Below are 13,005 nucleotides of genomic sequence, written 5' to 3'. Positions count from 1 at the left end.
GGTGCACAGATAGTACACTGAAGATAGAAGTTTTGGTAAATCCCATAGATTAGGAAAAGAGATACTGGAGACAAATCTTAAGTATGTCACTTCAAGCTTTATAGGTCAATGCCAACATATTCAGCAACACCTAGAAGACCATGGGAGAGCCAGTGCAAGTGTTGGAGTGCCAATGTGCTACATGCGCAGCCATAGCTTGTTGGTGGGGCACATGCCTGGTATGCAGAAGACACAAGCACAGTTCATAGTATGGATCTGTCCTGTAAGCTGCCTTGAAAATAATCTGATTGAACTTCTCACGGTAAAATGATGAAGGCACGTTTGGGAGACAACCCCTTTTCACCATTCCACCACGGTACATGTCAAAACACAGCATCACTCTTATCCACTTGGGTCCCCACAACCTTCAGCCTAATCTCGGCCCAGAATACCTGAAGGAGCGTCTCCACCTCCATCATTCAGCCCGGACACTGAGGTCCAGCGCCGAGGGCCTTCTGGCGGTTCCCTCCCTGCAAGAAGCCAAGTTACAGGGAACCAGGCAGAGGGCCTTCTCGGTGGTGGCGCCCGCCCGTGGAACGTCCTGCCACCAGATATCAAAGAGAACAACAACTACCAAACTTTTAGAAGACATCTAAAGGCAGCCCTGTTTAGGGAAGCTTTTAATGTTTAATAGGTAATTGTATTTTAGTGTTTTGTTGGAAGCCGCCCAGAGTGGCTGGGGGGACCCAGCCAGATGGGCGGGGTATAAATAATAATAATAATAATAATAATAATAATAATAATAATAATAATAATAATAATAATTAATGACTTGCTAGATGACAACATCTTGAGTGCAGGGCTGCCTGGTTTCCACTGGGCTTGTTAGGGTGGAAAGCAGGGAGCCCAACAGTAGGTGGAGCCAAAGCCAATGACAGGTGGAACCAATTCTCGCTTTGTCCCCCATCCTGCAAAGGCAATGCTGAAAACAAGAAGGGGCAACCTGGCAGGTAGTACCACCCACCTGGACTGGTTGTAAGCAAGGCAGGCAGGTGGGAGCTGACTAAGGATTGGTGGGGCAGGGGCCGTGTCTGGGCTGCGAACACTTCAGATTGCGGGGGGCAGCTGGTGTGATGGAATCTAGCTCCTTCCGACCAAAACCCAACAGACAAAAAAGCAAACCCCGTGTCTGGAAGATGAGCCGGCCAGGGAATACTCTAGGCCTGGTCCCTCCTGTCTGATGTGCCCAGTCACCACTAGAGATGGGAAGGTCGGGGGGGGGGACCCAGGAAAATTGGGGGGAAATTATTTTTCTCCCCAAAGCTATTTTTTTCCATTTGGAAAGAATGGGGGGGGCGGTCCCCCCTATTTTTTCTGGGTTTCCCCCAGGCCTTCCCATCTCTAATCACCACCCCGTCACCACCTCCATGTCAGGAATGCCTAGACTTTCTTGTGGCAACAAGGATCTGACATTTTTTAATAGAACGGCTGGTGCTGTGTGTTTTTTTTGTAATTATTTGCATGGTTCTAAGCGGGGAGTGTGGGTGTGTACACACATAGTTTTAGTTCTATGTTTCATTGTTTTTTAATGATCCCCTATCTTTTTAATTTGCATGTTTTTATCTGTAAGCCACCTTGCGTCTCTTTGGGGGGGGGTATAAATAAATATATAATAATTTACATTTCATCCAGAAGCTGCAGTTAGTGCAGAACGCTACAGCGCTACTGCGGACAAGAGTGAGATCTTGTCAGCATAAAACACCTGGGCTCAGATCTCTGCACCGGTTGCTGATTTCCTGCTGGGCCAAGTTCAAGGGTGCAGATGGCGAGGGAAGGGGACAGGTGAGACTCCTCTGTTTTCATTTGTGCAGGGGGTTGAATTGGCCCCTTCCAATTCTACAAATCTCCAATTCGATGACCCACCACTTTATCTTTTTGTAAACCGCTTTGGGGCAGTGTTGTTTTACAATGAAGCAGCGTACACATTTTATAGGAGAAATAGATAAAACGAGAAAAACAAATAGGTAGGAAGGTAGACCATAAATAGATAAGCAGGTAGAGAGTTTCTGCATTTTAACTTCTGCTCCATTTTTAAAGCAACGTTGTGGATTTCCCTCAGTTTCACCGTTTCGTCTTGTTGTAAACTGCATTGAAGGTGGCGGTGTTTTACAATGGCGTGTAAATTTTATGTAATAAATAGATAGATAAATGAGAGAAACAAGCAGATAGGCAGACAGAAAATAAATAGGTAGGCAGGTTTGTAGAAATGATGATGATGATAGTAATTAGTAGTAATAATAGTAATAATAAAATCGTCATCTGTTTCAGTATTTTAACTTCTGCTGTTTTTAAAGCTGCGTTGCCGATTTCCCTCAATTTCACCGTTTCATCTTTTTGTAAACCGCTTTGAAGGTGTTGTACTTTTACAATGGCGTGTAAATTTTATGAAATAAATAGACAAATGAGAGAAACAGGTAGGTAGACAGAAAATAAACAGGTAGGCAGGTTTGTAGAAATGATGATGATGATGATGATGATAATAAAATAATAATAAAAAATAGTAGTAATAATAATAATAGTAATAATAAAATCATCATCATCTGTTTCAGTATTTTAATTTCTGCTGTTTCTAAGCTGCGTTGCCGATTTCCCTCCCTTTCCCCGTTTCCTCTTTGGAGGCGATCTGAAGGCGAACACCGCTTCTTCTTCTTCCAGCGGTGCAGAAACCTGACGAGAAAGCGGCGCCCCGCTAAGCGAGGCCCGAGGCGGAGGCGCAGCCCGGGAACCTGTGTAAGGCCGGCGGCCCCGAGGACGGAAGCGGCTCGGCAGGCGCGGCGGGCTCGGCGCGCAGGTTCCGGGGCCGCCTCCTCCTCCTCCTCAGACGGAGCGCGATGGCGGCGGCGGCGGAGGCGGGCCGGGCCGAGGCGGAGGAGGAGGAGGAGGCCGCGGCGGAGGAGGCCTCGGCTTCTGCTACCGCCGCCGCGTCCCCGACCCGCCGCCTGGCTCCGCCGGCGTCGTGGCTGTCGTCGGAGGGCGGCCTGCCGTCGGGCCTGGGCCGCCGCTTCCCGGCGCTGGAGGTGCTGGACGTGAGCGGGACGGGGCTGTTGGCGCTGGGCGCGGAGCTGCTGGAGCTGCCGCGGCTGCACACGCTGCTGGCCAAGAACAACCGGCTGGGCGCCGAGGGCTCGCTGCCCAAGGGCCTGGCCGGGGCGCCCCTCGCCCGCAGCCTGCGCGTCCTCAACCTCAGCGGCAACCGCTTCACGCGAGTCCCCGGCGCGCTGCTGGGCCTGCGCCGCCTCCAGAGCCTCAGCCTGGGCAGCAACCGCCTCCAGGGCATCCCGCCCGCCATCCAGCAGCTCAGCAGGTGAGAGAACCGAGGGCCGGAGGGCGAGAGGCTTCGGGACCCGAGCAGGCCGGGCTCGGAATCTCAGGGCTGCGGGTTCAAGCCCCGCAGGGGGCAAAAGGCCGGGCATCGCAGGAGGTGGGACTAGATGACCCTCGGGGTCCCTCCCAACTATAATTCTAGGATCACAAAAACAAAAAAAAACTTTAATGAAAACTAATTTGTTAAAAGGAATGCGGGTGGCGCTGTGGGTTAAACCCCAGAGCCTAGGACTTGCCAATCAGAAGGTCGGCGGTTCGAATCCCCGCGAGGGGGTGAGCTCCCGTTGCTCGGTCCCTGCTCCTGCCAACCTAACAGTTCGAAAGCACGTCCAAGTGCAAGTAGATAAATAGGTACCGCTCCGGCGGGAAGGTAAACAGCGTTTCCGTGCGCTGCTCTGGTTCGCCAGAAGCGGCTTAGTCCTGCTGGCCACATGACCCGGAAGCTGTACGCCGGCTCCCTCGGCCAATAAAGCAAGATGAGCGCTGCAACCCCAGAGTCGGCCACGACTGGACCTAAAGGTCAGAGGTCCCTTGACCTTTACCTAATTTGTTAAAAAAGAAAAGAGGCTTTCAAAGCCTGCTCCCAGCAACACCAGCCAGAGGCTTCCCGGAAGGAGGTTCTGAGCGCACCAGTCTTCCTTCTGCTACTTGTATGAGACATAGCCATCAATGGCTGTTGTTGTTGAGTTGTTTAGTCGTGTCTGCCTCTTCGTGACCCCCTGGACCAGAGCACACCAGGCACTCCTGTCTTCCACAGCCTCCCTCATGCTGGTAGCTTCGAGATCACTGTCCCACCATCTCTTCCTCTGTCGTCCCCTCCTCCTTGTGCCCTCCATCTTCCCCAACACCAGGGTCTTTTCCAGGGAGTCTTCTCTTCTCTTGAGGTGGCCAAAGTCTTGGAGCCTCAGCTTCAGGATCCGTCCTTCCAGTGAGCACTCAGGGCTGATTTCCTTCAGAATGGAGAGGTTGGATCTTCTTTCAGTCCATGGGACTCTCAAGAGTCTCCTCCAGCACCAGAATTCAAAAGCATCAATTCTTCGGCGATCAGCCTTCTTGATGGTCCAGCTCTCACTTCCATACATCACTACAGTGGTACCTCAGGTTACAGACGCTTCAGGTTACAGACTCCGCTAACCCAGAAATAGTGCTTCAGGTTAAGAACTTTGCTTCAGGACGAGAACAGAAATTGTGCTCCGACGGCGTGGCGGCAGCAGGAGGCCCCATTAGCTAAAGTGGTGCTTCAGGTTAGGAACAGTTTCAGGTTAAGAACGGACCTCCAGAACGAATTAAGTACTTAACCCAAGGTACCACTGTACTGGGAAAACCATAGCTTTAACTATACGGACCTTTGTTGGCAAGGTGATATCTCTCCTTTTTAAGATGCTCTCTAGGTTTGCCATCGCCTTTCTCCCAAAAAGCAGGCGTCTTTTAATTTCGCAGCTTCTATCACCATCTGCAGTGATCATGGAGCCCAAGAAAGTAAAATCTCTCACTGCCTCCATTTCTTCCCCTTCTATTTGCCAGGAGGTGATGGGCCCAGTGGCCATGATCTTCGTTTTTTGGATGTTGAGCTTCAGACCATATTTTGTGCTCTCCTCTTTCCCCCTCATTAAAAGGTTCTTGTTGATATTTCTTCCGGACCGTACGGGTCCTTTGCACCGTGTTCTTTCCAAAAGTGGGCAGTGTTGTGAATTGAAATTCTGAGCTGAGAGAAATCATTACTATAAACTTTTTGTGTCGCTTTTCTCTTTGTCTTCCAGTTTGGAGTTTTTGTACCTTGGAGGAAACTTCATTACTTCGATTCCACCAGAGTTGGCTAATCTGCCTTTACTCAATTACCTAGTCCTGTGTGACAACAAGATACAGAGTATTCCCCCTCAGTTGGCACAGTGAGTATTTTGAGCAATTTAACTGTTTTGAATATATCTAGCTCTTCAGAACCTGGTAACTCCTGCTTCAGCAGGTATTTGTGTGTAGGAAGAAGCATGCAAGGTGTTTTGTTGTACGTGCAAGCCAGTTGTGATTAGCTGTGGCTTCACAGCACGCTTATGTCGCAAACATATTGTGCAATTGTGTCATATGACAAAGTCTCTAAATGAAATTATGCAGCTTAATCACATTGATGTGTACTGTTAAATTTACGCAAAAATGGCAATACTGGATCTTGCAGTAATTCCTTTCGATTTCTCATTAGTCTATTTAGGGCTGTTTTGTCTATGCAGTTTTGCATTCTGTATCAGCCATGTTATTTTGACACCTTTGAATGGTTTGGAAATAATCTCATGCAGACCTGAGAAGGGAAAGGCGTTATGTATGATCTGAAGTTTGAAGTGAGGTTATCACAGCAGCAAAAACCAGGATGTAAGCCGTTGGATCAAAGCAGCAATCCAATGCCCTTTGAACATACAAAGAGCTTTAAACATACTGCATATGTTTGGGTTCTTGAAAGGAATTTTCAAGGTCTAATCCAGGAGACTTAGGCTCTCCTGCGGAAAGTGTAAGGGAAAGAGGGACCGGAGGACTGGAATTATGGTCTTGCCTTACCCCAGGTTTTCTGATGTTTGGTTTCCAGGTTGCATTCCTTGCGCTCCCTTAGCCTCCACAATAACCTGCTGACATACCTTCCTCGGGAAATCCTCAATCTCGTTCATCTTGAAGAATTGAGTTTGCGTGGGAACCCATTGGTTGTACGATTTGTCCGTGACTTGACCTACAATCCTCCAAGTCTCCAAGAACTGGCTGGACGCACCATTAAAACCCGCAATGTTCCTTATGTTCCTAGTGACCTCCCTGGGAATCTCCTCCGCTATTTGAGCCTAGCCAGCAACTGCCCCAACCCTAAATGTGGAGGTATGTCCTATTCCCTGTTCTTGTGGGACATTCCTCCTACCTTCCTACACAAGTATACAGGCACCAGGAGAGGACTCACAGCCACTTTGTTCCTCCCTGTTCCTTTTTACTGCCATGATAAGCCAACCTAAGGTTTGATAAAACATGTTGTCATAGTTACACACTTTCCTTAGTGACCATGAGCAACATTCAAGAGCAAACCTTGGCTGCAGCTTGTGCTAATCATAAGTTTTGGCTTGGGTGACATGCAAAGCCCAGCCTTGACTTGACTTAGGGCCCAAATTGCTCAGGTTTATTTCTAAAGCTGACGCATGAGGAACTAACTTGCTTTTCACATGTGACGTTACTCAGTCAATTTTATTTAATATTAGGGCATAGCAATTTAAAGACTAGTACAAAATATATCCCTGTCTGCATAGGAACCAATGATAAACAGTGGACCCTCGGGTTACATTACCGTCGGGTAACATAACTTTCGGGTTGCGAACGCACTTCCAGGTTTTGCCGCACACTCTGCGTGCCACATGCCTGCGCAGAAGCAGCTCCTCATGTTGCGGACTTTTCAGGGTATGCACGGACCCCCAGAACGAATTAAGTTTGTATCCGGAGGGTCCAGTGTACTTAACAAACTAGCCCTCAACTTTCAGTAAGGCAACCTTGCATTTTTCTTGCCCAGAAAAAAATAACTGTTCTGGCAGATAATTTGGAGAAATAGGTGTTAAATCAGAACTGTGAGAACTTCAGTTCATTTAGGAAAGGAGTCATCACCCTTTTCAGAACAGAGACTTAGGCTGCAGTCCTATACACATTTACCTGTGAATAAGCCCCAATGAAGTGAAGAGTAGACTTGAATAGAATTGTGTCAACAGTGGTTAACTGCAACATGCACCATGGGACTTTATTTATTTTACTGTTTTCATCTATCTTTCTCCATCTCTGTCTCTTCCCCATTTGTTTTTCTCATCGGTCCACCTAGTGCAGCAGTTGGCAATCAGTAATACCCTTTCACCTATTTATTTAAAATACCTTCCCATCCTCAAGAGGGAAAAAGAGAATGGTGCCACTAATTCAACCTAGTTAGGATGGGTCATAACCCACTTCTGCTTTCTGGCCCATCAATTTAAAACCAGAGACAGCCTAAATCAGCAACGGTGTTTTCCTGTTTGTTAGTGCCTTTTGAAGAAAGATAATTAGGGTTTCATCTAAAATAGCACTGAGTACAGTAATGTGTAATCAGCACAAAGATTTTGCTTGTGCAATAGGACTTCCCCCCCCCCTTCCCCTGTGCACCCCTTCAGTCTGTTAAGGGGGTTCCCCCTACCCCTTAGGAACAGATTTGGGGCGGATGCAAGGGAAGAAGAGGGGGGAAGTCCCATTGTGCTAATGGAATTTCTTGTGCTGACTGGACCCAGTTGAATATGGCATAGGAATTATACAAATAAGATACATGCACACTTTAACTACAAATATGAAAGCTTAAACTACGTTTCTTTTGCCCGTAGGAGTCTATTTTGACAGCTGTGTCCGACAAATCAAGTTTGTGGACTTCTGTGGGAAGTACCGCCTTCCGCTGATGCACTACCTGTGCTCGCCAGAGTGCTCCTCCCCCTGCAGCTCAGCATCTCAGAGTTCCACTTCCCAGAGTGAGTCCGATTCAGAAGACGAAGCCATGGTTGCAGCGCGCAGGATGCAAAAAGTTCTTCTTGGCTAGGAGAAGGAAGGAAAAGACTAGATGCCAATCGTGTTAAGAAAAGCAGTTGTGGAGCTACGGTGTCTGGTGCTGTGCAAGAGACATCCTAGGAACCTTGACCTGTCTCTACTTTGTGGCTCATAGAAATGTGGGTGGCCAAACAGAATAGTTGGGGCCGTGTGTCCTGAGAGGCTAAAGTTACTTCGTGCATTTGGGTGGAAATTGACACAGGATCCTTTGAAGGTAATGCTATTGGGGAAATAATTCTAGGGTTAGACATTTCAGGACTTTTTGGCACTGGGGACCAGTTAAAAGGGTGCTTGGAGTGCTTCAGTACTGAGACTAAGGATGAAGTAGACTGATCTTTGTCACTGTGATAAAACAAATAATGATATGATAGTGCCGGGTGGAAAGAGGGCTAGCAGCTGCATCTGCATACTTGAACATTTCTCTCTCTCTCAATGGAGGTGCTTGGTCTTTATTTTTAACAACATTCCTCCAAAGGACAGAAATACCTTAATTTTGATACTGCTTTGGCTGGGTTCCCTGCCTATAACCAGGTGTTCTGCTCTAGTAACAGAACTGTGCTTTTCTTTATATCACACTGCTTTGCACTACAGCATTAGTGCCTTCTTTGGACTTTCTCCTTTTTGTTGCTACATCACTGGCCTTATATAACTATCTGTGATAATTTGTGGACCAAGAATTACTTGCCCTGGTCTAAGTCCATCTGAAACAAAAGTGTAACTAACTAGTAAATTGCAAACTAATCCTTTACTTCCAACTTGGTTCTTGCACACACTGGTGCCATTCTTTAAGAATTTGATGCTTTCGACAATATTTGCTCAAAGAGCATAGCTACGTCGTAAACTTCGGTGGTTACAATAATATGATGCCTTGCAGCTGTATAATGCTGAAGAGTCAGGCGTTTCTACCAATACTGCAATGTTCCCTGTTCTCTTCAAGGCAAAGGTTTTTTACTTGGCCCTTTTCTCCTTCTTGCAACTCAGTTTGCCTTTCTCATATAAGTTTTGGCTTCCTGTGGATTTTGCCCACTTCTGTGCTTATCTGTCACTGTTGGAGATTCTATCATGTACAGTAGGCAAGTGTTTAGCCTCTGTAGAATATTTTTTACAAGTACTTTTTTAAAAATTCTACAGAATAACAGACAGATAGGAATTTTCATCGATCACTAGAGATATCGCTATCTCTAACAGTTGCCAACGTCACACAGCACTCAGTTTCAATAGATCTGTAAATTCAAAGGATGTGCTGCTCCTCTCAAGTGACAGGTGTTTTCACACACCTTTTACCTGTTTCTGTCACTTGTTTTTGTTGAAGATCCACAGTGACTTTCTCAATATTTTCTGCTTTTGCTGCGCAGAGAGTTCATTTTTTGAACAATGAATTTAGTATTGTGGGCTAATGCTGAGAAAAGTTATTTGCAATGGAAACACTGTTTTGAGGAATCACACTTGGATTGGGTACCAGGGGTTGGAGAAGAAATCACATCTAGAAAAGCCCTTAGCATAGAGCAGTTGGGTGAGAAGGGAATCCTCCTACTGCTCCTGTAGACAGGGCTATTAGGAAGAGTCTAGTTGCTTGTGATAAAGTTTGGATCTGCGTGCAGTTCTGTTTCTCCCCATCTCTGCCCTGCTTCATTTAGACTTCGATTCCATGGAAGAAAGGCAGGATATACGTATTAGAAAATAAATCAAATCACCCTACTTCTAGTTCAATAACATACAGTGAAAAACCCCCACAACTTCATAGCAGCAATACCAAATTAAATCTTGTCGCTTGAGCCATGAATTGTCAGCGTGTTTCCTTATTAGTGGTTCTTATGTAGGATTGAATCTGTGAATAAATGAAGTTAAAAAAAAATGTTTGATACATACTGTTAGCCCCACCCAGGCGCACTTCTTACCTCCAGTCTATCTTGATGAATTTTCTAGCATCTTTGAAAATAAGTATAGAGAGTATATACTTTCCTTTCCAACCCTTAATATGTGAGATTATTCTGATTTGGTGTTCAGAATACTAGCTAAAGCTGCTGTTTTTATGAATCTTCACTACCAAACAGGCATTTTTAGCCTTCATCAAAACATTCTCATTGCTTTAGCTACTATTCTCATTTCAGCTAACCCTGAAAGTGAGTAAATAATTCCCTTTTTCCTGCTGTTTCTTCCTCCTGCCATCTCTTTAGCCAAAAAAACAACAGATGGGCTGTTTGTAAATGCAAGTGTAATGTTTTAAGATCAGTGGGGAAGGCTTTGAGGACAAAATAGCTACTTGACTGGAAGCAATTTATACAGTTTCCTCCAGTCTTCCTGCTTCTCTCTGGTTAGGATTTGCAGGATTTGCGGAATCTTTCAGTATCCCTTCAAAGGTACTCCTGCACTTTCTCATGGGGCTCTGAATGGCCTTCCTGATCTTTTTCTCTTTTTATTGAAAGCTTATTTGGATCGCTTGGCAAGGGGGGGATCTTGGTCCTCTTTAGTTAGTGGCAATGAATGGGAGGGATTTAACCGATGGGAAGTAATGAAACTTAATCCTTACAGTGCTGCTTTGTTACTGACTTCAAAGAGTCATTTTAATCATCTTAAACTGCTCCAGTAAGATGTGTTTTTCACTGCTTGAAAAAGCTCCTTGGACACTTCAAACAGATGAGCTGGAGCGTGGTGTGGTTTAAAAATAATTCCCATCTTCAAAAAACTTTCCAGTCAAACTACGTTGCTTGTTTATCTAGCATGCTTGATTGCACAGTGAACTCTGATCCAGAGTTTTCACCTAATTCTCTCGTTAAATGTAATCATGTGCCTTATATTTGCTTTACCAAGTTTTAAAGGTGCCTTGTGTTTGTATAACTTCACTTTGCGAGATATGCAAAGTTCTGTATTTCTAAAAGTATGTCATTATGAATTGTTAAGGAGCTTTTGAACACTAAATCAAATAATTATTTAAAACTTGCACCTGACTCTTAAGTGTCTGTTTTGCCCTTATGTGAAGTAATTGTACCTGGATATGTGTGCTGCAAAACGCCCACCTCCCCCAGTGTGTAATCTATACTGTATATAATTTTAAAATATTTTCTTTTTGTTTGTGGGGAGAAGTGTCAAATAGCTTGGTTGGTGTTCCAGTGTTTGGGATGGATTCAGCTAATGAGTGGAAGCGCACACAATGATTTCTTGGAGTGAAAGGATAGTCCGTCCCCCCCTTCTCCCTGTCCCCCCACCACCAGAAAAAATGGGTTCTTTTCTGTATTCTGTTAAAATGATATTTTTCATCACCTCTATTTATAGGATTTATAACCTGCCTTTTGACCTGAACACCCTCAAGGTGGCTGACAAATTAGTATAAAAGCACAGGGCATAAGTTTCCACAGCATAGTTTTCAGAAGTACACCCACAGTGACATTTCGACTTTACTCTAAGTGTGTGTGTGATGCAAGTATTTTTCCTCCCCTTGAAGATAGGGGGAAGGGAACGCATGAAATAAATTTGCCACACTGTGTTGGAATAGTGTAACACAACCTCCAGTCACAACACACACCTCCAGCAGGCTATAGACTCGGAAAATGCAGCAATGGGGCAATTTCTCTCTAGCCATGTGTCATGTATCCTTGAGTTTGCAAAGGCAAACTCTGGTGATGGGTAGCTATGGAGAAAGGGCACTTTAGCACAAGGGACCACTTTGCCAAATGTTTGGCTCCTGAGCTCCCATGGGAACTTGTGCCCATTGCAAACATTTCCCCTAGAACTCCTCAACAGGCTCCTTACCTTGGATAACGGCTGCAATATCTGGGTAACTCATAAGCACTTACTATGCATGCAGCTTCAGAGACTACTTGCTGCAGCTGCTGTCGGTTGTTGGTTGCTCTGCCCATGCCATCCCCCAAAACAATGTTTTTTTGTGTAGATTTCTTCAGCATTTACAGTGAAGATTATTGGTTTATCTTCCCTGTATTCCGTCTAATACTCTTTAACACCTTTATCTAATAATCCCATTGCCTCTTCATCTGGTTATCTTCTATACAGTCGTACCTTGGAAGTCGAACGGAATCCATTCCAGAAGTCCGTTCGACTTCCAAAACGTTCAGAAACCAAAGCGCGGCTTCTGATTGGCTGCAGGAAGCTCCTGGAGCCAATCAGAAGCAACAGAAGCCCCATCAGACGTTCGGCTTCCAAAAATAGTTCACAAACGGGAACAGTAACTTACGGGTTTGTGGCATTCGGGATCCAAAGCTCTTCTTTGGTGTCCTAGCAAGCCAGCCATGCCCATTTTAGAACATATGTTCCTTATGAACCCTGTTTTTTTTTCTTATTTCTGCCCCCCTCCCCAACCCTTCCAGTAGTCAGCCAGCATTGCATGGCAACTGAGCATGCTCAGCCCTCGCTGATCTGCCCCCCCCCCATGTTTTTTAATTATTCTCTTGTTTATGCAAAGTTTAGGGTTCTCAAAGCTCAGTGACACTTTTCTCTTGTATGTGGATAGAAGTGTTTTGGCTACATAAAGATTGTCGTTTGAAAAAACTAGTTTGCTAATTGTATACAATCTCTGTAAAAGTTTCTTTACTGAATTCAATTTTTAGTTCATTCTAAAAAAAAAAGTAGGGACGCGGGTGGCGCTGTGGGTTAAACCACAGAGCCTAGGGCTTGCTGATCAGAAGGTCGGCGGTTCGAATCCCTGCGACGGGGTGAGCTCCCGTTGCTCGGTCCCTGCTCCTGCCCACCTAGCAGTTTGAAAGCACGTCAAAGTGCAAGTAGATAAATAGTTACCACTCTGGCGGGAAGGTAAACGGCGTTTCCATGCGTTGCTCTGGTTCGCCAGAAGCGGCTTAGTCATGCTGGCCACATGACCTAGGAAGCTGTACGCCGGCTCCCTCAGCCAATAAAGCGAGATGAGCGCCGCAACCCCAGAGTCGGTCACGACTGGACCTAATGGTCCGGGATCCGGACCTTTACCTAAAAATGAAGTATAAATTTACCTAGGCCTAAAATGGGTTGCATACATTCCAAGAGGGACCAAACTAACTTGCAGTGCAGTCTGATGTTCCTTCAGAAATAGGAACTACTAAGAGCTCTGGGTGTTACGCCCAGTTA

General features: G+C 45.7%; 1 protein-coding gene and 1 long non-coding RNA gene across 2 annotated transcripts in view; one reads left to right on the top strand and one right to left on the bottom strand.

Moving 5' to 3' along the window:
* LOC310668082 overlaps nt 1–564 on the bottom strand; it is a 66,173-nt gene extending 65,609 nt beyond the window's left edge. Inside the window, exon 1 of the long non-coding RNA XR_014506612.1 lies at nt 432–564. This is a non-coding gene — a long non-coding RNA (uncharacterized lncRNA). The remainder of the gene's footprint in view (nt 1–431) is intronic.
* Nucleotides 565–2,832: 2,268 nt separating this feature from the next.
* LRRC58 (leucine rich repeat containing 58) lies at nt 2,833–10,873 on the top strand. The gene is made up of 4 exons (XM_083420479.1): nt 2,833–3,343; nt 5,124–5,252; nt 5,936–6,213; nt 7,716–10,873. The coding sequence occupies exons 1-4, from the start codon at nt 2,871–2,873 to the stop codon at nt 7,922–7,924; spliced, it is 1,089 nt and encodes a 362-aa protein (XP_083276605.1). The 5' UTR covers nt 2,833–2,870; the 3' UTR covers nt 7,925–10,873.
* Nucleotides 10,874–13,005: the final 2,132 nt, after the last annotated feature.

The sequence above is a fragment of the Podarcis tiliguerta genome (genome assembly GCF_965153285.1).
Source record: "Podarcis tiliguerta genome assembly, chromosome: 17".
Classification (NCBI taxonomy): domain Eukaryota; kingdom Metazoa; phylum Chordata; class Lepidosauria; order Squamata; family Lacertidae; genus Podarcis; species Podarcis tiliguerta.
This window is presented reverse-complemented; position numbering and strand designations above follow the sequence as displayed.

Bases quoted from the DNA above. Each gene is read 5' to 3' on its own strand.
- LRRC58 (XM_083420479.1), top strand. From the start codon at position 2,871: ATGGCGGCGGCGGCGGAGGCGGGCCGGGCCGAGGCGGAGGAGGAGGAG. The intron at 3,344-5,123 runs GTGAGAGAACCG...TTTGTCTTCCAG, and splicing joins GCCATCCAGCAGCTCAGCAG to TTTGGAGTTTTTGTACCTTG. The intron at 6,214-7,715 runs GTATGTCCTATT...TTTTGCCCGTAG, and splicing joins CCCCAACCCTAAATGTGGAG to GAGTCTATTTTGACAGCTGT.